This window comes from Aptenodytes patagonicus, chromosome 16 (genome assembly GCF_965638725.1).
Source record: "Aptenodytes patagonicus chromosome 16, bAptPat1.pri.cur, whole genome shotgun sequence".
Lineage (NCBI taxonomy): Eukaryota > Metazoa > Chordata > Aves > Sphenisciformes > Spheniscidae > Aptenodytes > Aptenodytes patagonicus.
Genome location: NC_134964.1, coordinates 4,189,329 through 4,213,563, shown reverse-complemented (window position 1 = coordinate 4,213,563; position 24,235 = coordinate 4,189,329). Strand labels below are relative to the sequence as shown.

Here is a 24,235-nt window from a genome sequence, read left to right as displayed (position 1 = left end):
AAATACCTAATGTCCGCTTAACAGTCTATAATCTGTTTCCCAAATGCACACAAGTAAATGGCTTTCAAATAGAGAACAGACCCGACAGTAATTTGACATAAATTGAGCATCAACTTCACTGAAGCCAAATCAGCGTAAGCTCAGAGGAATTCCTTCAGTAACAGCAGAGATACTTACCAATTCCATCAGGTGGGAAATGGTCATTCTGGTTATGATGATGGACCTTGCCCTTTAAAGGGAAAAACAGTAATAGTAATGCTTAGCATTCTTACGTAAAGCAAACCTTTTTATTTCAAGTGAACATTATAATTAAATACAAAATAAGAGTTTGAAAGAAGTTAGCCCAACATTTTATTCTTACACATTCAACTGCCCGGTTCCATCACGTGATTATGAATTCACGAAGTTGGATATTAAATACCACTAATTCAATTAACCAGTGGGTCATTACCAGTCCCTCTGGGGATACTCTCTCCCGAGGCCTGTTTTCAGATGCAAGGAGAGTTACAGCAAGCTACTTTGAGTTTCTTTTCTCAACATTTTATTTCCCGCTGCCTCACTTCTTCTAGGAACAGCACCCAGTACTAACGTAACCCTCAGTATTCCCCTTCCATGGCAGCTCTTAGTGGAAGCATGATCGATTTTCTTCTCCAGGTTTCAACTCAAGAAGCTTGGAGACAAAGTAGCTGCCTCTCATTTTATTCAATTGCTCACCCAGCCTCATTAGACATTGCCTCCCTACCCCATCTCATGTATCTGCTTCTGGACTTTGGCCCCCTAGTGACTGCTCCCCCATAAGTACAATATAGTAGAGTCAAGAACCAGAGTACTCTGGGGAAACTGTTTTTCCTTGGTGAATTGTACATGAGAAAAGGAGGTTAACAGAACTGAGTTATTGCTCCTGCACGCTCATGAGTTTACAGCATCAACTAATTAGTTAATATTCATAAACTGTGAGCACATATTCAAATGCCAGTATGCTCTTAACTCTTTTGCAGGACAGGAATACCTGACTTAATCTGGACCTAAGTACATTCACAAATTTAAAATAAATCTAAAAACCCTTTGATGCTGCAAAACTTTTCTTGCCCAGGAGATAAGTCTAGGCAGTTTTCCAGCAGTCTGAGCAAACTAGTCAGGGTAAAAAGACAGATTATTTGACAATGTTGACCCATGCATAAACCGGATTAAAGAACAGGTCTCTGAATTTTCCTCTCATTTTAAAAATGAATTATTGAAAAATAAAATAATAATTGCTTTTCATTGCAGTACTTAAAAGAAACGTTTATTCACTAAAGAGCAGGATTCAATCTAAAAATGTAGAGGAGCTACATGCCTTAATCACTCATGGTTAGTACAAGGCATTTCTGTATCTGTTATGCTGTCTGTTAGCATCAAGCTGTATGTGCAGAAGTCTAATAAATCTCTGTTCTACCTACCATACTTCTATTTTATAGGTGCCATATTTTTAAAACTGAAATAGCAAATAATTACATAAATCCGTAAGAACAGCTGTCCTGTTGAACAGGAGCTTCAGCATGTAACGGCATCAGATTGGTAAATATAAGTCAACTGGGGCCATTTGTAAGTTGGGGAAGGGAGGTGCTGGCTTTCTTTTGTCTTTTTCTTTTAATAGTTTTGATGGCTTAATGACTTTGTAATAGTCTATTAATGACCTAACCATTACCGTTTCTCAAAGATTTCCAGATCAAGGTCCATTTCCCTACCCATCTACAGAACACCTAAACCTACACTTGAATTGATGGCGATTGACAGCACTGGAGCACAGATACATTCAGTTTCCTCTAAAAACTTGCTCCACCTTCAGAGTATAAAAATCCACATTCCATAAAGGCACTTAGGGGAATCTCAGACCAAGATTTAGGTGATTTCAGGCAGTTAACAGTCTCGTCACTCCCAGGATCCCCCTTTAGTCAACAGACAGGAGAAGAGAGTATTCTCCAGAAACTTAATCAGACCTGTGGTCCTCACTGACTGTATAAAATATCTAGGATGACAATGCATTCCAATTAAGTGCCCGAATCCAGGCCAAAACGCTGGAGCACAGGCAGTGAGCGGGAGGTAGGCAGAGTTGTAAAATTCAGAGCTTAATTTACTGTATGCTAACTACCCTGCAGGAAGCTCCGAGTTCTGAAAATTTTCCATCTCCACATCATCACCTTTAATAAAGGCTGTGCCTATCCAACTCTGCTGTTCCTTCCGCACTTCCGCCATCCCCAACCAAGCCACACAAACATATGTGAAGGCAGATGCCCTCACAGACAGGGCTGCTATGAAGCACAGCAGCCCACAGCTAGCCAGTTCCATATTAGCTGTTTGCTTCTCAGAGACAGGACTGAAACTTTTTTTCTTCTTTAAAAAATAAACAGAGGGTTAACGTCCTTACGTAAATCCAAGAGCAATTCTGCTGAATAAGAAGGTGCCATTTTTACAAAATCACTTTTCACCGCATGTGAAAAACAAGCCCTGAACTGCACAGCTGTCCATAAAGTCACCACAAAGCACTATATCGGAGGCTGTTCTCATTTTTTTGCTACTAAATACACCAGCACTAAGTTTTTAATCTTTCGTCTTCTAATGTTAAATATTGTACTTAGGAGGTCTAAAATAAGCAAAGCTAACCATCTGCTTTTAAAACTTGAGCAAAGGGAAATATATCAACTTATCACAGCCATTTTCTGTGTGTGAGTATTACCTGCTTGCTTTACTTCTGTTACTACACATGCTAGCTGTCAACTGTATTCAGAGGGAAGAGATTTTATTATAATTATGATATAGGTGGTTAAAACACTTCAGATCTTAAGCTGAAAATACAGTGCTGGCAGTTTGAAAGTGTCTCTTCTGATTTCTACAGCACAAGTGCTAGTTTACTAACAAACTGAAAGAAAAATAAACAGAACAGTCTATTCACAAGACTCTCACCTCCCCCCCCCCCTTTTTTTTTTAATGTACTATACCTGCATTTTCAAATACTTTTCTTTCATTTTAGGAAACAAAAAATATTAATAGTGATGTTCTATTATTAAAGAAAATGCACTGAAGGCTGAAGCACTCATGAAAAATGAGAGTGCAGCAATGATTTTTTTAAAGACAATTTTTTAATTTACAGTTTTCTGTAAGCCTAGTGTTTTGACACATGACTAGATGCTTTAGAAATCTGGTGTTTGTTTCAGAAAGTAATGCATCTTGATGAAGAAACCAAATGTTCTCACTTACAAAATCTCTTTTGGGAAGGACTGCCAAAGGGAAGGCTTTCCTTTTTGTACTGTTAAAAAACCTGTCATAAAAATTTCATTTAAATGATACAGCCTGCAACAAAAATGCAAAGCTATGGAAAATACGTACGTTTCTTCTTTCTTGTACAACAGAATTCATCACAAAGCTGACAACCTGTGTTTTAGTTGCATCTCTAAGCACAATTTAATTAAATTATAACTCAAATGATTTTGAAATAAACTACAGAGAACTATTAAAATACAATCAATTACTAATATATCACCCCCAAAAAAAGCTCCAAAATTTAGTGTTATTCTTTATCAACCCAAGGAAGCTACGTATTTTCATCACTTCTTTACCTGCTTTTATAAAACAGCTGATAAAATTACCACTGAGTGGTAATTTCATCTCTCTGCCCTCTTGACGCTAATGAAATCTGGCCTTCCGAAGGACATTATCAGTGAGCTAATCTAGGCAATATACTGTTTCACAACACATTTTTAATTAAATCAAACAATTATCTTACATAAGTTCCTGGATTTTAAATGTGATTTTTGGATCAAACCAAATCCCTTTTGGCTATTATTTTGTTGTTTCCTTATACTCCCTGCCACTGTCTGTATCGACCCGTTGTTTCTCGGGGTACGGTCAGAGCACAAGCTGCTTGGGATAGGGATTGCCTCTTGTTCAGAGGGTTTAAGCTGGCTTATCTAAATACTGAGGCCAAGATCCATGGCTGAAGTTCATCAGGGTCATTGCAACACAGTCAAGGAACATGCCAAAGTGACCCAAGGTATACATTTTAGCAAGGAAACAAGGCTTGGACAACCCCAAGCTGTATTGCTAAATGCTGTATTATAATACAAGTCTAGAGCTTTCACTTGAAAATGCTGAGGATCCCTCTGGAATTTGCATTCATATCTGATTGTGCTGATACCATTTTAAAACAACAGCTTGTTCCACAAACCTTTTATATCATTTCTCAAAAGGCATTTCTACATTCACTTTCTGACAAAATTCATCAGTAAAAACTTCACCTTTGGTGGTGACTGCTGTTGTTTGGTGGTATTCGCTGAATGTTGATGCCGAAGAGCTCGGGGGATAAACTCAGGAGCCAGTGGGTTCAACACGTAAGTTTTCTTTAACTCCAAAGCTTCCAACTGAGCTTTGATCTGTTCGAATGTGATACCGTGGAGACTTTCATTCTCGTGACATAGGGCAATAAACCTTTCCCAAAATTTCCTATGGAAACAATTTTTTGAAACAATAAAAAGGAGTAAGACTCGATGGCTGTTGTTAAAACGGATTTAACACAACTGTGGGTTTTTTATTTTTTCTGTATGCTCATTTTACACACCAAGCCATCCATCCTGCAACCTGATCCATGCATCTGAACCCCACAGCATAATGCAAAGCTCCCCAGTCATTTAAAATGTCTGTCCACACATATCAGATCACAGCACTGGGCATACATCACATTTAACAGTAAAGTCATGGACAGGTCTAACTTGGATTTCTTTCCTAGAAGACCAAACACAGCGAACACAATGCTTAAGATTCTGGAAAGCATGTGATTTATGGAATTTATTAAAACTCAGAGAGTCACAGGGATTATATAGATTCTCAGTCCTAGAAGATGCCAAAAAGATTCTATGAATTTAGGCAGATCATTCAATTCCAGTGTCACAAATACCAAAGTTGAGATATATCCTCAAAACTACTCTTGTTAATCTTCACGTGACTCTGAAGTGTTTCACATGTCAGGAGTATCTAGAGGGCCTTTGAGATCCTCTGGTGGAAAACAAATAAAACCATAAATTGTATTGCGTGCCAGATATTTCTATAGAAGAAATATAGAAGAAATTTCAAGCCAGAAAGACAACCAGCAGATGACACATGACTTTATGAAAATTCTGTCCAACTTTTTGGAGGGTGGAGGGGTTATTTAAACTATGTAGTAAAAGAACATTCCTACCTGTCTTCTGCTTTCTCATGACATGTCTTTCTATTGCTTATAAAAAAAGTCTTTATGTTTTTAACATCCACAGCAGGATCTATACAAAAATTTTACACTTGTGATGATTTAATTTTTTTTTTTTTTTAACCTTAAAGGAACTTTTTGGGTGAAGTTACTTAAGCTTAAAAGATATTTAAATAAGATCTGAAGATGTCACTTTAAAGAAAACTGATTGAGCTGTTCTCTTTCCAAAAAATCAAGAGTAATTAAAGTTATTGAAAAAGAGGATTAAAAAGACAATGATCTTAAAGGTGTGCTTGACTATAACTCATTCTAGTTCACCCTTCAGTAATAAGGTCTGGCCTATAAGCAAGCACTGTTATTTCAGTGTTGTCTCCCCAAAACCTGTAAAATGAGAGATTGCTAATCTAATTTTAACAGCAGTGTCACATTTTGCTGAGTAGCTGCCCTTCATGGAAAAGAATAAATGTCATTCTTGCAAGAATACTGTAATGTTACTGATGTATTTAAGAATTCAAAATAGTTTTCCCTAAAAGCCCATCTTCTGTTGTGATTTTATACAGGCAAGAAATGCTCTTTTACAGTTCAGGATGCAAGATGGCCCTTTTCCTGCATTTCACTGTAAGGCAAATATATCTTGCAAGGTTTTAAGTGAGGATTAAAAACCAAAATGAAATACTTCACTGCGATGCTTTAATGATGGAGCTCCCTCTGATTAATCAATTCAGCCACCAAACCTACTGCCAAGTACCACAAATCCACTGAGACCCATCCACTTTTGCTCAAAATGCCCCAAGCAGTCTCTCTACACATGGAACACTTGTACTGGGGTCTAAGAACAGAGAATAAAATACTGCTGTCTCTTGTCTTACAGTGTGCTCCGCAGTTTAAAGGGAGTGTCTGCCAAAACAGCCCGTCTAGTCCAATTGTAACACACAGAAATGTAATGATTACCCTGGGCATACTTCTCAAAGCTCTCTACAACTATCATTAGAGAGTCTTGACTCATTTTGACAGGTATTAGAATATTTATAAAATTCAAGTACTCTCTAAACTTTTTTGAGGTCTGTTTTTCCTAACGATATGTCACTTCTTTCAGACTTCTATACTCCTGCTGTACTAAAAAAGAACCATCTCTCTAGCAGCATGCCTGAGCCCCTCCAGCACTATTTTCAAAGAGTGAACGTTCAATTATTCAGTGAAATAAGACAATGGTGTATTAAAGGGAAAGCTTGAGATACATCTTAATAAAGCTCCGGTGCTCCTTGTTTCTTAATTATCTTTTTGTTTTATAATTTTGAACAGCTATACATATATAAACAGCTGCTGGCCTTTGAAAGGCAAACTCAATCCCTAACTGCCAAGACTGTATCTTACGTACCGTGCTGGTAGCTTATATTTTTATTTTAGTAAGTTTTTGCATGCCCTATTTCAGATATTTTGAAGGAGCCATACTTGAAGAAACTGCTGAGCCCCCACATTTGAAAACTAGGTCCCCTTTGGGTATCTAATTTAAAACCTCAGCACTCAGGCTTACAAGAAAATTCAAGAGATTATCTTCCTCACTGGGATTTAGAGAGACTAAAGGACACGGTCGTTCTCCAACAAAAGCTGTATTTAGACAGATGGTTAGAGAATCAATAATGGTCCTAGGCACTAGCTAGACTAACTAGGGATTAACTAACTCTCTGACTTAGGTAACACTGCGCATCCTGAACCCCAATGTAGGGAAGAGAAGCAAAATTTATCAACTAAGAGTAATTGCTGAACAAGTGGTAAGAGAAATCTCAGTCAGCACAGCATGGCAACCTCTACAGCTAAGTCATGTATCTCTGCAGCGTAAGCTGATGAACTAGAGACTGCACCAGCAGACTGTGACAGACACTCATCATTTGTGGATCGAGTGCTCGAGAGGCACAGAGCTGTTTCCCATCAGTTAGTTACATAAGCCAGATCATGTCTAAAAAACCAAGCAGGTAATGGGAAAGTGAAATAAAACGACAACCATTATTTCTCTTTTAATAAGATGTTATTAGCAGTTAGAGCAGATCACTCTTGACATGTCACCAGCAGGTAAATGGTTAAATTCAGGTTATAGTTCATAAATGTAGTAAACAAAGGTTTGGTTTCCATTTGGATTTTTCAATTCTAATCTTTGAAAACCACATCCATTTTCAATACAGTAGAAGAATACTGCTCAAGAAAGTAGAATACAATGTAGATATAACAACTAATACGTATTTTTAGCTGTATTATAATAATGTAATCAGTGCAGTGTTTCCTCTCTTTGAGAAATAAGCCTCAGGGTTTCTCTCTGATCATCTCAACATTTCAGCTTTTCCATCAAAAAAAGAAACCTTTGAATAACAAGAGCTTGGTATCCTTAACATCAGTGTTTACATCTCAGCATTTTTCACATTTCTTCATTTAAGTCTATATAAAGTAAATTCACTCAAAGCTTAACGAGTTTTTTTCCTAGTGTCATGAAGACATATAAAAACATAAATAATGGTTTTCAAGTCTTCTACCTTCATATGACTGCCGTAATATTCAACTTTAAAATACTATATTACATCACAATTTTTAACTCCAAATTATATATTACTTTTATTTATATATAAAATTGTAACAGGTATACCAAAAAACCACACTAAAAATAAAATTAAGCATCTGCAATTGTTACTGTCAAGTAAAAATTAGAGCAACTGTAAAAACATAAAAAGACAGTTTATCAATGACCAGGTGGTAGATATCTTACACTTTTTCTCTGTATGTTGTTATACATGGTGACACTGTGACTCTGGATAAGAAGCTAAAACCGGAACAAAAAAACCACAAAAAAAAACAACCAAAAAAAGCCAGACTTGTCTACCCGTAGAGGATATTAAAATGCTCTGCCTCTCATCTGTAGTAGTTTTCTTCGCTATCATTGAATAAAAACGTCCCCTCTCTTCCCTGTCAGCAAGACTTACTAATCAGGGGACAGAGCGGCCCTTGCGCAACTGCATGCTTCCAGCTCCAGAGGAGACTGGGTAGCTGGCATCTCAGGAATTACTGCAGCACAGACCGACACTGCTCAGGCTACCCAGGGCTACAACTGCCTGCTCTGCCTGAGGGGTGAGCTTCAGCAGCACACTTTGGACAAGCTGAAATCATGACAAGATTCAAGCCTCTGCAAGAGTTGGGAACACAAGTAATGCTTTACCATCTTTATGGTATTTCTGTGAATATAAACATGAAGAATTTCAATTTCATTATACAGTTATCTTAAGGGTTTAACTATGCTGTGTCTTATTTGGCACCTAAAAGAACATCCATCATTTTACTCTATCAAACAAACACGTTTTCTAGTATCCTTAGCCCTGATTAACTAAGGAACATCTATAAAGTACCTGCATCTTCCAATGGAACATAAAGCAATAGGATCTCCCACCACAGCTACCAGGGATTGTGCTCTTGTAATGGCAGTGTTGAGAAGTTTGTAATTAGACAGAAAACCATAATCCAAGTCTTCTGTTGAATCCTCCAGTAACTGCTCCTTCCTTTTAATTGGTGTTTGCTTATGTTTGCATGTATGCCGTGTTCGTACTGTGCTGAGAAACAAAACTCTGAACTGTTTTCCTAAAATGAAACAAAAAACAAATGTCTGAGATAATTGTAGCTATTTCGCTAGTAACACAATCAGACCACTGCACTTGCCAGTCAGATTTCACACCTAGATATTCTGAAGAACTGATAGCTACCCTTCACATGAAGAGCTTTATGCAAGAATAATAAGATTTAAAAATTTTAAAAGATGCACTATAAATAGCATATTCTATTACAAGAATATTTCCTCTCTAAAAAGCTTATTTTTCATCTTGATATTAATCATTCCAGAAATTTCTGAAATGCTAATTATCTTTACAACATTGCCAATCAGCCAATAACAAATTGTGGATTTATTTATTCTACCTAAAAAAACCAAAAAAAACCCAAAAAAAACCCCACAAAACAACAAACCACAAAGTTCTGGACATTCTTGTTTCATATTTAAAAATTTCTCAAATATACGAGTATCTACCATGAAAAAACAGAACACACCAGTCACTGTCACTCAGTTACTTTATTATCTTCCTTTGTTTATCACTGACTAAAAGCACAACCTAGCAACAGGCTATGCCTACACAGAATTCTTATCATCAGTGTGATCCCAAGAACAAATACATAAATTTGTGGACCCCTTTTTACAGTCTATTCTACAAATGCAAAAATCAGTAAAACATTTTGAGGCTAAAGCCTTGTTACCTTTTTATTTGGAACTCTGTTTTTCCCCTTACAATAAAAATCCGTCAGTTTTCACATTTCTCACTCAATCAATTTATTTTTTAAGTAAGCTTGAACTCAATTTTGAAAAAAGATAAATCTCACATCCATGAGTTTATTGCTTTGGTATTCAATGTTGGAATAACATCTAATCAGCATACTTGCCAGTTTCATTTTGATACATCAGTTTTTATGGGCTATATCACAGCTCTCCTTTTGTTCTGATCGTTTTAAGATTATTTTAGTAAGTCTTACTTAACTTCACCAGTCACATTTTTTACTTCCTTAGCATATCTTTGAGACATACAACTATTACTTACCCTGAACATTTAGCACTCTCTCTACACTGACATCAGACAGTCTTTTTTTCCGAAGTTCAGCCCGAATTCTGAACACTTGATCAGCATAAGGTGTTACGACACCTATACTGCCATCATCCAATTTGCCCCAGGCAACAGGCCATTTTCTTCTTAATTCCTCTACACGCTCTACTACTTCAAACACCTTAAAAGAAAGTCAGAAATCTTAAAAGTATGCTCCACTGAAGATCATTCTTTGATATGGAAAGAGAATTTGAATTTTAAAGCTCTAAAACATTTACATGTCACAGTATTACATAGCCTTACTGAACAAGCAATACTACTATTGTATTCTATAGTGATACTCTAAAATATCATTTATTAAAACAATGTATTTACTATACAGTACCTTTTTTTAATCTTGAAATAAAAGTTTGCCCACAAAAATGTCACCTTTAAAGTACAAGCTGGGAAATAATATTAATAACCTTAATTTTCATGCTTATGTTCTTACGAAAATGTCAAGTGCAGTAGGACCTTTCTTATCATACTTTTAACTAATTTCCATAAGTAAATATACTGCACAAATAGGGATTATTTTATTTTTATTCTGGATTTTATATATGGCATGTTAGAGTTTGATAACTCTAGAAAGAGAGTATGTATACCAGAGCACAATCACTTCCCGTTCCAAAGGATACCATCGAGAGTTTCAGATTATTCATGAACTGCTAGTGCGCGTCTATGAAATACTATTAAATGTGCTACCTGAGAAGCCTAATGAGTAATAAAAACTGAAAACCTCCTCCTGTGAGGAGACGGGCTCAAAGTAACCTGCTGCCAAAAAGCGCCAGGCATAGCAGCTTCTGCTTCAACACACTGAAGAGAGATACTGCACTGTAGAAGGCACTTCTGAATAACTTCATGGAAGGTTTGTGGGTTTGTTTGGGTTTAACATTTACATTCAATATGTCATTTAATAAATGTCGGTATGACATTCAATAAATATTTATCCAGCTATGTACAGCATGATAATTGATGAATGCAGTTCTCCTATAGCATCACAAATGCAAGCTCAGCCTCTTAATGGAAGCTAGGAAGATAGTCTCTCAAGTATTCTTAACTTTCTTCTCTTCCCTATTCATCCAGTTATCTTTGGCTGTGGGAAGGTGGCATTAAAAATAAATTTAATGCTCTTAGCTTTTATATTATCTCTTCTTCAAATTGGTAAGTGGGAATTCAAGGAACTTTTATGGACATTTCAGGAACATGCAAAGTGTTATAAATCACAATGGGTATGTACAATAGTATAAAACGTAGTAGTTCCTAACTCCTAGAAGTCTGTTGTTTCATGCTGACTTCTTACCACTTAAGATCTGATTATATGACATTTACATTCTCATGTAAGTATATTTTTTTTTTAAATTAATCTAAACTGGGACAGTTTATTGAAAAACTCAGGTATTTAAAAAAAAATCATGAGGAAACTAATAAAGCAAAGATAGATCTGTTAATCCTTAAAAAGTCACAAATAGTTTATTCTTTATAATTTTAGATTTTCAGAGGGCAGTGAAAATACGTGGCTGGTTTTGAGCAAGTCCTGAATATAACTTTTTGCAACGTAAATTCTCGTATTTAAAAGCTAGTTCTACTGACAAAGGATATTAGAATAAACTTTGATATGTATAAAAACCATAGCATAAATAGAATGATCTTTTGCGGGTATTTTGGCAAGCTTCTCTGAAAGCATATAGCTTCTGGATATGTATTTAGAATCAACACCACATAGGGAAATTTTAGAATTAAGACCAAAAAGAGCAAGTGTATTTTCCAGATTAATACTTAACATAGGCACCAATGAACCATAAGATGCCCCAATGCAAATGTCCATTAAGGGTCAAACAGCAAAAATCTCCCTCATCATCTGAATTTCCGTTTTTCATGTTGGTGTTTAAGCAGCTGTTGTCCTTCATTTCTGCCTTTAGCTATTAAGGACTCACAGTTTTCAGACAGTTACTTGGCCACTGAAGATATTTTTAGGTTCTTTACAACTTTTTTTAAATGGCAAAGCAATCCAAGTAGATTAGTGATAGTCGTCAGGTGCCTTCAGGTTTTTTTCAGTGATGTGTCCAGAAGTTATTGGAGCTTCTTATTTGAGTAGGTATTTTAATACATCAAAGAATGCATAACAAGTGCAGCACAACAACAAGAAGATTAAAAATTGTGCATCAAATGAACTGCACCATGATCAACAAGGGGAAACACAGACAGCTCTGCAGTACTTCATAACAAACACTGCTGCTAAACTGCAACCTAACTTCAGTTAAAATTCCTCATAAGTTTAAGAAAATTAGTGGTATTTCTTTGTTATTCTTCAAATGTCAATGACATTTCTTAAGACATCTTTTTGGTGGGAGAAAAAGGAGTGGGGTCAACCCCTCCCTAACTTGAGGTGACTGGAAAAAGGCATCTTCCACTACAAAAAGTATTACCAAGTCAGGGGGAAGGGTGGGGGAGTGTTTGGTTTTTGTTTGGTTTTGTGCGTTTTGTTGGTTTGGTGGGTGGTTTTTTTTAACTCAAGGGAAGGAATGAGAATGAAAGTAATTTTTGAAGAACGCAAATAAGTCTGTGTGAAACAAACATATTGAGAATAAATTCTCACCGAAAAAAATCTCATCTGCACATGATCAGTTAGACACTGATCCTAAACATATTAAAGCAAATACGAAACATTACTCTGGAGGACTCTTATCTGAGTGGGAACATTTCTACAACAGTCAAAGAAACCTAAGTTTTACTTCAAATTGCAGTTACTCTTAGTTGCTAAGATACATCCATCGGACTGTCACAAAAATTATCAGGAAAGACATCCTGAAGAACGAGCCTGAGAGAACTATGTGCAGCTTGCAATTTGCAAAGAAAAAAAGAAGATAAATTAGTGGAAAAGTTTACTACAACTGCAATGTTCACTACTTCATGTTTAGCAAACTCCATGTTCCTCTCTCCTAGTAGAGGACAATTTATGTCTTCCACCTACACTGAGCATAAACCAATAAATCTGGGGGAGGGGAGCTTTAAGAAAACAATCAAGAATAAAGCCAAAGAAGAGTTACCTCTGCATTATTGTAAAAAGCTGTACTATTTTTTTCCTGCACATCTTCTCCACGTGCTGTGAAGAAAGTCAAAGGGTAGAAATCTTTGTGTGCTGGCTGCTTTCCACTTGCCATCAATTTGCCTTCATAGAAAAGTTCGGATGTATAACTGTAACAAGGCAAAACAGAATAAAATGTGGAGTCTACATATGAGCTCACTGATAAAATATGCAAATCTCACTGATAAAATATGCAACCACAAAATACTTCATAAGGAAAATAGAACCACTGATTACTATTTGGCATCTTCAAGTGATTTCTCTGAACTGATATTTCCATACTACAGATGGAGCAGAAGGCACTAAGAATATGCTTTTCCAACACTTTTTCTACAAAGGCAGTATTTTCTTCTAATCTAAAGCTTGACAGAGTTACTAACATTCTCACTCGTATTTCACTCAGATGTTCTGGTGGCTTGAAACTGGGCAAAAGAACACTTGCTGTCTGGGACTGGTTGTTCCCCAGGCTTGCTAGACAATGAGCCTGTTTACATCAGTTAAGGGTTGTTGAACTTGGAAGATAAATTTACTAAAGACTTCATGTGTACTGAGCACAGTGCAGGCCAAGTGTTCAGCTTCCAAGCAAGCTTTTCCTCTGTGACTTCTACTCCAGACCAATCTATGTTGCCAGTCATCAGAAATACAACCAGAATATACTTCCTCTGCTGGCAGCAGGCATTACAGAAGCTGGCTGACTGAAAAGGAAATGAGGTAAGAACTACTTTCATAGTGAAAAGCAGGAGGGAAGAAGGCAAATTGAATGGCACAAGACAAAAAAACAGCAAGAAGAGACTGCACATTACTATCGGTAGTACTGTAACTCCTGTATACTATTGCATGCACAGTAGAGCTAAACTAATGTACTGGCTTTCATTAATTAGTGAATTCTGGTATAATCTAACTTTTGAATGCTCAACCTCCAACCTTAACGTTCTTCGGATATAGCTCTGTGGATGCAGTAACATGAATGCAGCCTGACACGAAGACAACAAAAGCAGGAGTGCAGTCAGTGGGTCCACCGAGTTCTTCCAGGCTTCCAACTATTGCAGCTTCAGATGTAAATTACTGGTCACGGAAAAGCTAAAGAAACCAGCCTGCTACCAAATCATCAAACAACTGCAGCCCACTACTGACCAGAACTGGCTTACACTGGACAATCCTGAAGAATATGCAATTCTTCTGTGGATTGAGTCGCAGCAGTCCACTGCTGCCAATGAGCAAAACTAACAATTTCTTCTGCAAATTAATTCTTAGTAATGAGTTCTCATTAAAAAATAAAACACCCTTTCTACAAGGACTGTTTTTTCCAATTACAGCTCCAAAGTCAGGCTGAACTAATGGCTTGTTCTTTCCTTTATTTCTTTTCCTCTCTTTACTTCAGTTAGGTAGGTATGATTAATGAGCCCACCATGAACCATCTTTCCTACACTTACTTCAGTCTTCAGTGCCATGGTCCCATTTGTCAGGGGAAATTCCACGTTATAAAAAAAAGTAGACTTGAGACAATCTCCTAAATGGACCACCGTCAGAGTATTTAGCAGGTTTCACTTCACACAGCAATACTTTCTAGTGGAATTAGGCACACTGGACTTTCACTAGGCAGCCGACTAGCCGCAGTGGTATTTCTGCAGTCCTTACCTCGGTGTTCAACACAGTGGATCTTTCTAGGAACTCGCTGTCTGAACTCCAACTGCTGAAGTGCATTTTCATGATCTTTCTGAGGCAAATTTCATGGAAGTGATCTCTAACCAAAAGCTGAAACGATCCCTTCCTTTTCAGATTCTCTCTCATTTTGAAATTACAATTTCAAGAAACGTGTAAGAAATTTAGCATCACTCAGTCTATAATGACCAAGTCCATAAAATGAAGACAGATCAAGCTGTGTAACATAATGTTACATTCTCACTTTTGATTCCCCAGAGCACTTAAATATTTCTGCTTTTGCTTTGAACACAGGGATAACCTAGTTAGTATGACTGGATACCAACATAATATTCCTCAGTACGTATTTGAGCCAGGATTTAAACTTTAGCATTTTTCCCCATGGTTGCACTTATTCTTTCTAGCACAGCTCATGGATGAGCTCATTATACTAGCAGCCATTAGTTTATCATAGCATAAAAATGCAAACCCACTGATTAATGTGTCTTGAAATAAGTAACAAAAGATGACAACAGGAAAGAAACATGCCCAAAATTTGACCTTTTTTTCTTTCTGTTCATAGTTGTATATCCGTACATTCCTTACATTGCACATAGCTTACCATTCCAAGATAATCCACCCCAGTAATTCTAAAATTCTGAAACAGTTCAAAGAAACACAGACCCCATATAATACACTGCACAACAGTTAAAAAGGGAAAGTTAGCTCTTCTTTCGCTTAGTGTGCAAGTCTTGCAGCCAAAGCATCCCCACCCGAATGAGGGGTCTGTAATGCAACCGCCTAACTGAAGCCCTGGCATGTGTTCTAGGAGACTGAATTTCAACCTAGTAACGAAGACTTACTCTACTAATTAACTTTGAAACAACCAAGCTTTCGTTACAGAAACACGTAATGCTTCTCTCTTCATTCAGTTGTGCTTGGCTCAGAGTTGTTTTGTTCACTCACACCAGTCAAAGAAAAGCATGATACAGTGAAAAAGTTCACACCTACTTGATGATAGCTTCATGGGAGCGATAGTTCTCACACAGCAAGATCCTGCATGGAAATTCTGCAGGGTAGTGCTCATAGAGCCGATCAAGCAATGAAACATGAAGGTTTCTTTCCCTGGCAAATTCACTGTAGACAAAAGGACTGAGCTGTAATAGACACACACATACAAAGAAAATGTAACTAAATATGTGGACTTGGAATTTCATGCTCCCAACTTATGTATTTTGCATCAAAACAAAAATGAAACCTTACTTTTACTGTACATTCATAGTTGGAAGACATATGCCATAGCTATTCCACAGAAATGCCCATTCCTACTGTAAAACTCACAAAAGACCAGCATGCTCTTAAAGGAACAATAAAACATTCAGCAACTATGTAAAGAGGAGAGAAAAACCCTTAGATATAAGTTTTTTCTTGTGGCTTGCACAGGTGAAAAAACTCAAAGCAGAGAGCTGTTTGACAAAAAGAAAAAAAAAACCACAACAACAAAACCAAAACTATGTTTTGAATAACATTATACAATTAATCTGACAAGCACTTTACAGTTAAGTTACTACCACAAATAGTACAGATCAGAAAATATAGAAATTTGTAACACAATTTTAAAAAGTTAAATAGAAAGTCGTTGGAAAAACTAAAACCCAAGTGGCCTAGTTACTATTACACTAAACTACTAGTGGGCTTGCTTAACAATAAAAACATCATCTATTACAGCAGGAAAAATAGAACCAAAGATGATGAAAAAAGATTTTTAAAATTAAATTTTAAAATGTAGAAATTAAGCCAATCTATTTTGTCATTCTGAATACGTATGATTCAGATTCTGAGTTTGAGTTTCACTTCAGATAAATATTAGTTTTATGAATTTAAATACTGGATACCTCACAGAGTAGCTTCCGTAAGAACCTGAGCTACAGAACAGCTCTTTACGCACGTAGCCTGAGACACACAGGCCAAGTCAAGACTCTAGCCATCCAGCTGGGCTGATGCGATCTAGCCTGAAGTGGTAAGAATTCCAATCTCTTAAAAAGCACTTTTGAGATCTGTATTTAGAAAGCTCTATGCCAGACCTTGGGATTACTATGATCATGACTTGAAATGATCTAGTAGTATTAAATCATTGGTGGCAATACTACTCTAAGTTTATTACTATACCAAACGCAAACATCCATTCTATTGCTATTGTGAAATGTCAAAAGAATTAAAGGCAAATCTATAAAAACAAATAAATCTGGCCTAAATCAACAAAGCAAGTAAGATTGACTTTTCCAAGCATGCTTTCTCATGCCTACAGGCTGCAAAATGACATGCATAATCAGCATTTTAAACTCTTCTAAACTCTCTAAACCAAGCGATTCCTAGGCACATCACAGTAACATCAAGGCACTGGTTAGTTTCCATTTCCTATTTCTTACTTGTTCAAATCTTTACCAGATTATGATGCTTCTAATAAAAAGAGTTGTCTAAATCATAATACGCATTCTCCGTATTCTTCAATTCTTTTAGAAATCAATAGGGAATACCAGTCATAAAAAGTAGGAGAAACTCCTACCCTGACTGTAATAACAACTATCCCCGTATCTTATGCAAATAACATCCCTTGAATTTTCCTTGGCTTCCCCATCTATTATATGACTGGTAAAATTTATGCATCTCCTTCTTCAAAATGGAATTTTACTTGCATAAAGTTCAGAAGTTGAGTGGGCCCAGATCTGTTCTATCACAGATTTCCTATGTAACCTCGGACAACTCACACACTTTGCGCTTCAATTCCCTTACTGTAAAATGGAGACAACAGCATATTCTCACTTAGCAGAAATACTGTGAGTCTACGTTAGAGATTATGAGGCATTCACGTACCACAGAATTTGGGGATTTGGAGCAGATAAATACAAATATTATGTAGACGCAGTTTACATTCAAAAATTCTATAGCTCTTACCTGCATATGGTCTCCAGCCAAGACAACTCTTGTGTTTTTATTAGCTAATGCTAGGGGCATAATAGTTTCGCACTCCATAGCTTGCGCAGCTTCATCTAACAGAATGTGTGTAAAAAAACCTGTAAAACAAGAGATATCAGCAAATAAATGAAACTTGAAATATGATAAACAGTGATAACAATACAAGAAATTGTACTGAAAGTTCTGTATTCTGATAGCAACCAAAACTAGAAAAAAATCAGTATGGCTTATACAAATTAATTTCTAGCAACTACTAGAAACCAAACAAACAATTTTCAAACCCATCAAATGACCAACAGCGGCCAACTGATTGCCAGTGACATTAGCAGCAGCCCACAGATCTGCCTCTTTCTTCTGATACACGTGAAGTTAAACAAGTGTTTTACCTGAGCTCTCCTTATACCAAGAGCAAACATCTTTTGGCAGACCTCCCTCAGTAGGTTTCTCAAATCTGAAAATCTTTTCATCACCATGAGGCTTGAAGAGCTTTGGACAATGACAACGAAAAGGACTTCCTCATGTACTTGAGTCCTATTAACTATTTTATATGCTAAATTTCCCATTAAAATTGCACACATACCTGAGCACTTTGCTGGTTATGGGCTTTAAGGAATGTAGGGGGGGAAAAAAGGAACAGAAGTTGAAGGAAAATTTAAATTCAATCTTACGATAATATTGGACCAAAAGGTTTCTTGAGGGGGGGAAATCTATGCACTGGATAACATGCACTTGAAAAAAACTGGGCCACAGTAGACTTATATTTTATGAAATGTAAATTCAGGATAGGTATAGAAGAGAAGTGGGTTTATATATTGATATATATTAAGGTTTAAAACAAAGTATTAGAGGACTTAGTATACCATCCAATTAAGATTATATACATAAAAATGCAGCAATTTTCTTTGGAAAACATTAATTTCATACAGCTGTACACACATTACTATGGCATGACTGTACACAGCTCATTGCCAAACAAAGCCATTACACTTCCATCTAAAGACCTGAAAACATTTACCATAAATTCCATGTTAGTTTTCTCTATTGCAACAAATGCCTAAATGTAGCCATAAAAAATTAACCGTAACAACTTCTGTAAAGAAATTCCACGTTCTCCAAAAAGCAGATGGATTTCATTTGGAGATCAAGAAAACAATAAACCCTAAGCAACCTCTGCCCCCCAAAAAAATCAGCCTAATACATTTCAGTTTCAAAAACAACCCTAGAATTATCACCTTAACATAGCATGGGTTTGTATGTGTGGGAGTTGTTTGCACAGCTAAACAATTCACAAAACAAGAAAAAAAGCTCTCTGTGTGTATCTATGCTTACATGCTCCACTGAGTAATGACCTTAATGAGCATAATATTCAAAGTCAGAATCTCAAACAGAATTTTGCCTCCTGGATCTCAGAAACACCAGATCATAGATAGTACTGCTTCTTTATTTATTTTTTTTTAAAATAAGGAAAAAATAGAATAAGCAAAAGGTTAATTTGAATGCCAGCAATTTATAGCTTTGTAATAAACATTTATTCCTAAAGAAAGAGACCATTTTAAGATTATCGTTGTTTACTTTATTTTTTAACAGTTCAAAGGATTGGGTAAGGAACTGAGACTGGTAAGAGGAAGATAATTCTCAAAGCATGGACACTTCTTGTTTAGAAATTATCTTACCTGGTTCAAGATCCAGTTGACATAGATACTGTGATGTATTTAAAGTAACAACTACTACTCGTTGCTTAAGAATGTCTTCTTTCTGTGGCATCTGAAAGGTGGAATGTGTGCTTGAAATCAAACAGTACTGATGCACAACTGGGTGGACAGTCTTTACCCAGCGATTTCTGAAATATACCCTAGAAAAGAAAAAGGGGGCTTATTTTCTATACAGTTTGAACACAGTGACAGCCTAATATTTCAAATGCTAGTATTCTGTTTTCTGATAAATAAAAGTAATCTTCAGGAAGCAAAACATCACAACTGTGCAGAATTACATGCTAAAATGTCTTGGATTTACCTTCCATTATTTGCTGCAGTGCAATACTACATACATGAACAGTTACCAAGGATTAATTCACACATGAAAATCTGTAAATTCTTCGTACATTTAAGTCCTGTGACCCTCACATCAATGTCTATTTCATTTTAAACTCTCAGTAAACTCATTTTAAAGAAATATTTCCTCAGCTGAAATATAAATATAGCCCGTAGTCTCGGAACTGACAGAGTTGCAGTGGTCTGCACATTTCATCAACTGCAGCCATACAATCTTTAAAAAAAAAATTTCAAAGGACATTAATAAAATCCTGTACTTCGTTTTACACATACTATCTGTCTTCTGAGTTCTAAGAGCCAAACAGGAAGTATATTCATCTTTTTATCATGCAGGGCCGTAATTATGATACACTGTATAAAAGAATGATAAAATAGTGCCAAAAAGGATGGCTAGAGTCTAAAATATCAGGACGTTGTCAGCAAAGCACTGGACTTCAAATATCTTTCCATGACACAAGACAATTTTAATCACCATATCATGAGATCAATGATGAATTTGTCTTAAAAAGTGATGAAATGTTACGGCCAGTCTAGCTAAATGGAAGAGGAACAAGGAAGACACAAAGAGTATGCCCCAGAAAACAGAGTACAGACAACTCCAGAGAGATACATAGAAATATATCAAACCACACTAGCTGAGGATCTGGGTAAAGATGTCAAAGGGCTTCTCTATGGAGTGTTCCTCAACAATGTATCTGTATTAAGTAAGAACTGTGAATCTAAGGTGGAACCTTAAAACTACAGGAAACTATTGTGCAGATATTACTATTTAGAATTAAAGTTATTTTAATTTATTTCCAAAGCAAATTAAGATGAAATGATTTAAACTAATTTCAGTTCTAAATAGGGGATTTAATGCTGTTTGGTTTATCTATTCATTATTTACTTTCTTCTGATTAATTTCTCCTGTGCCCATATTACAAATGCCAAATCATTAATCAAATATTTGGAAAAGTGTAATTATGCACCCAAGTGCAAAACATGATTGCACTGGCTGGACTTTGGATATCACGTGTCCACCCACGTTTGAAAATTACAGCTCAGTTCCGTATAACGTGAGAGAAACAATTATTAGGATTATAATAAATTTGGTTTGTGAAAATACAATGTCCATTTTGGACAATAAGCACAAAATGAAATGCAAAGAGGTGCAAACACACTGCAGTATTCTGAATGGCTTTTTAATTTGACAACACAACCAACCAAAATTGACACTTTGTGACCAAAGGTAACTCCAGTTAAGACTGGGTTCAGCGCAGGAGCAAACAACACACTCCTGAGTCATTCTTGAACAAGAACCTTCTAATGTCACCCCAATATATTTATTTCTTATGAGGCATCAAACTGATAAGATTTGATAAACTGTTATTACACCAATGTAACAACACAAAGTCACGGCCTAATAGCTAGAACAAGGTAGTAGGAGCAAGATAACCCCTGCTCTATTTATCCCAGCCATTTCAGTCAGCTTTTGTATGATTCAGCTTCTCAATCTTAACTGAGGGTAATACTTACCTACCATCTCACAGGAGTACTGTGAGTTTATAAATAATGAGTTTATTGTGAGTTTATGTTTGTAAAGCACTTTGAGATTCTTGGATGAAAGGTGCTATTGAAATGCAAAATATTATGGTTATTAGACATTATTATACCATGCACTGTCTTTTATTACAAAAATTCAACTATGTGTGACTCACAGATTGGCTGACAGCATTTCAAACTGCATTGCTGCTTACCCATTAATTTCTTTTATTTTGATGTGAGATCAAAAAGGTATCCCAGAGCTATTATTCACCACTGGCATAAAAACACTTGACAGATGCGACTACTTCAAAAATGTCGTGATATAAGTAAGCCACACAGAACAAGGGATTTCTTTCTCAGGTGCAATTTGGGCTAATAAAATCTCCTGTAATTTCATTATTAGGTTTTTTTTCTTAAAGTTAAAGGAACGCATTACAAAAATGGGTTTTACCAGCTTAACACAAACCATAACGTTTCACCCCGCAACATACCCTTAACTTCTGATTAAAGAAGTTTCACTGGCAGTGAAATTACTAGCAAATACATAGAGAACCCCATTGAAATGGAAATCCCAGAAGATTATAGATTAGGGACTCAATCTTCCGCAAACAAAAACACTGAATATATCCACTGTACTGACTAATGCTGGGTTAACAGGCACAGAATCTGCATGTCGCATGGAAATTCATACCACCTTTATTTCTAAATGTGGCATCTGGATATCTACCAACAGCAGCCTTCATTTCTGTGGACCTCTAGCCAATGAGCCAAAGAACGGAACAAACTGTCAGCTAACCTATCTATGTTTCCATCAGCTTTCTTTTTTGACATAATGGCTGGAAATTTGCCCAAATATTTCTATTAAATGTTAGTCAAATTGAGTATTTCCTAATCTTTCATGTTTTGCTTCCATTGATAAATTCCATCAGAGTATCAATTTGTACAATAGACTATTTGCAAAAGTAGAGAATTTATATCAGTAATTAAGATTCACAATCATTTCCTTGTTCATGTTGCAGGCTGGGATTGCACCTAAATCACTTAAAATACACTTCTAAAAGTTAATAAAGGGCGAGTCTAGAGTCAGAACCTCTGAGGGAGACTAAACAGAGTTTCATTTGCACTCCTGTCCTACAAAAGCAACTTCTACTTCTCATGACTCCTTACAACAGAGTGAACGGGGACTAAATTTAAGTTCTTCAAAGCGTCTTTTCCCTGTTCTGAACTGGAAAACACCAACTCCTCCCAGTTCTTGATAAAAAAGCCAGGATTCTCCCTTCAGGCTGTGCTCCAAAGAACTCTTCTTGGATAAACTCCAATCCCAGCTCCTCAGATTTTGTGCAGTTATTTCTCACCTGAAATCCCTCAAGCAAAAGAACAAAGAAGCTTAGAGGAAAAAGAATCTAGCAGTCTCATTTCATGCCTCTGTTAAAAGACCATTAAAAAAAAAAAAAAAAATCTAAGTAGTCCCAAGAAGCCTAAAGAAAACTTTAAAAGCACCTGATTTCCCTCTTCCATTTCTTTTGATCCACCTCCAAAGAGAGGCTCATTCTCACGAACAAGTATGTTCCTCGGGATGCAGAAAACATGTGAAGAACCTGTCTTACAACCTGAAAGTTAACTTTTTAAATCAATCTTCCTTTGAGTATGGCATAAGATAGAAGCTAGAGTTTCAACAAAAAAAGTAATTGGCTAAAGAGGCATTTATTTTACAAACTAACATTTGATAAGATAAATTAATACCATTTTCAGTATGAGAACTTTACTCCAGGCGATTTGGAAAAAAACAGTCCTTTAAAAACTGTTGGGTTTTTGTTTTGGGGTTGTTTTTTTTAATTCAAACTCTGGTTTGTTCCAATTGATTCATTTTTATAGTCTGGGTATCTCCTGAAGCTAGTAGCCACATACTAAAGCTATCTGGTTTCAGGCCACATGCAGTACTTACATATGTATGTTATAATCAAAATATTCTAAAGATGAACTGGAGAGGTTTCAGCTGAGATATTTTAAACAGGATCAACTTATTTTCTGACATTGCTGAACTGATAGTCAGCAATAACATGTTTAGGAATAAATAAAAATATTAAAAATACAGATAAAAGCAGTATCAACCTCTTTCATTTTCCCCTAGTATTACATACAAAACCAGCGTATGGATACAACTAAATTTGAAATACACAAGTAAAATAATAGTAATAAACAGTAGATACCTCAATCACTGTATGCCCAGAAACATACAGAGAAACTGCTGCTATCTGCTTCCTAGGTCTTGACTGGAGTTTTCAGGAGACGGTGATAATCTGAAGTATCTAGCTACAGTGCCTGCCTCAGCAGCCTGCCTCCTGAAGACTCTAGCAGTTGATGGAGAGAGACAAGCACTTCCACAGAGTAAAAGGGTATACAAATTAGGAGCCAATTACTACCTCTTACTGCTCTGACTCACCGTCTAAAGGTGCCTGCTTCTCCACACTTAAAATCAAGTGTCTTAGCACCTAACAGAAGCACTTAATCGAAGGCTCTTTCCTCCTAACTGTAGGTTAGGGTTGTTGTTTTTTCTTTCAGAAACACTTCTGCATTAATTTATATAAGTATAACAAAAATGTTTCAATGTCAAGTTTCTTCAGTAAGAGTCAGGTTTTGGAGCGTGCCCCTAATACAGTTGAATCATCTAATCAAACCCAGGGGCATTTTTTTTTTCCTGGGTACAGATTTGTTTATGGGCATCAGGACTACGAGAATTTGGCCTTCAGGCTTCACTGGTATTTTATTTAGGTGCAGAACTTAGACTCAACATAAATTCTCAGCGTTCATTCTGACTGCATTTTCCAAAGGGCATAGAAAGTTATTTTGTTAAGAAAAAGTATGAATTTATAACATGATATTTAAACAAAAACCCCCCAAACTCTAGGCTTCAAACTTTTATGTCGCATCATTGACAAGATAATTTATTTAGTGTACATCTCAGCCACAGAAATTTACAGAAATACTTACACAGTTCTCAGTACTCAGTCAATGTTAAATAATTAAGCTTCCCTTCTTTAAAAACAACATAAATATTATGGTGCTCCCCACT

General features: G+C 36.3%; 1 protein-coding gene across 3 annotated transcripts in view; it reads right to left on the bottom strand.

Annotated features, from left to right (window-relative positions):
* HELZ (helicase with zinc finger) overlaps window positions 1-24,235 on the bottom strand; it is a 91,941-nt gene that overhangs the window by 16,609 nt on the left and 51,097 nt on the right. For all 3 annotated transcript variants that reach the window (XM_076354104.1, XM_076354105.1, XM_076354106.1), the window contains 8 exons: window positions 19,261-19,439; window positions 17,567-17,685; window positions 15,623-15,768; window positions 12,933-13,080; window positions 9,841-10,024; window positions 8,608-8,836; window positions 4,275-4,479; window positions 178-229 (listed from right to left, as the gene is read on the bottom strand). In XM_076354104.1, coding sequence (XP_076210219.1) covers window positions 178-229; window positions 4,275-4,479; window positions 8,608-8,836; window positions 9,841-10,024; window positions 12,933-13,080; window positions 15,623-15,768; window positions 17,567-17,685; window positions 19,261-19,439 — 1,262 coding nt within the window. The remainder of the gene's footprint in view (window positions 1-177; window positions 230-4,274; window positions 4,480-8,607; window positions 8,837-9,840; window positions 10,025-12,932; window positions 13,081-15,622; window positions 15,769-17,566; window positions 17,686-19,260; window positions 19,440-24,235) is intronic.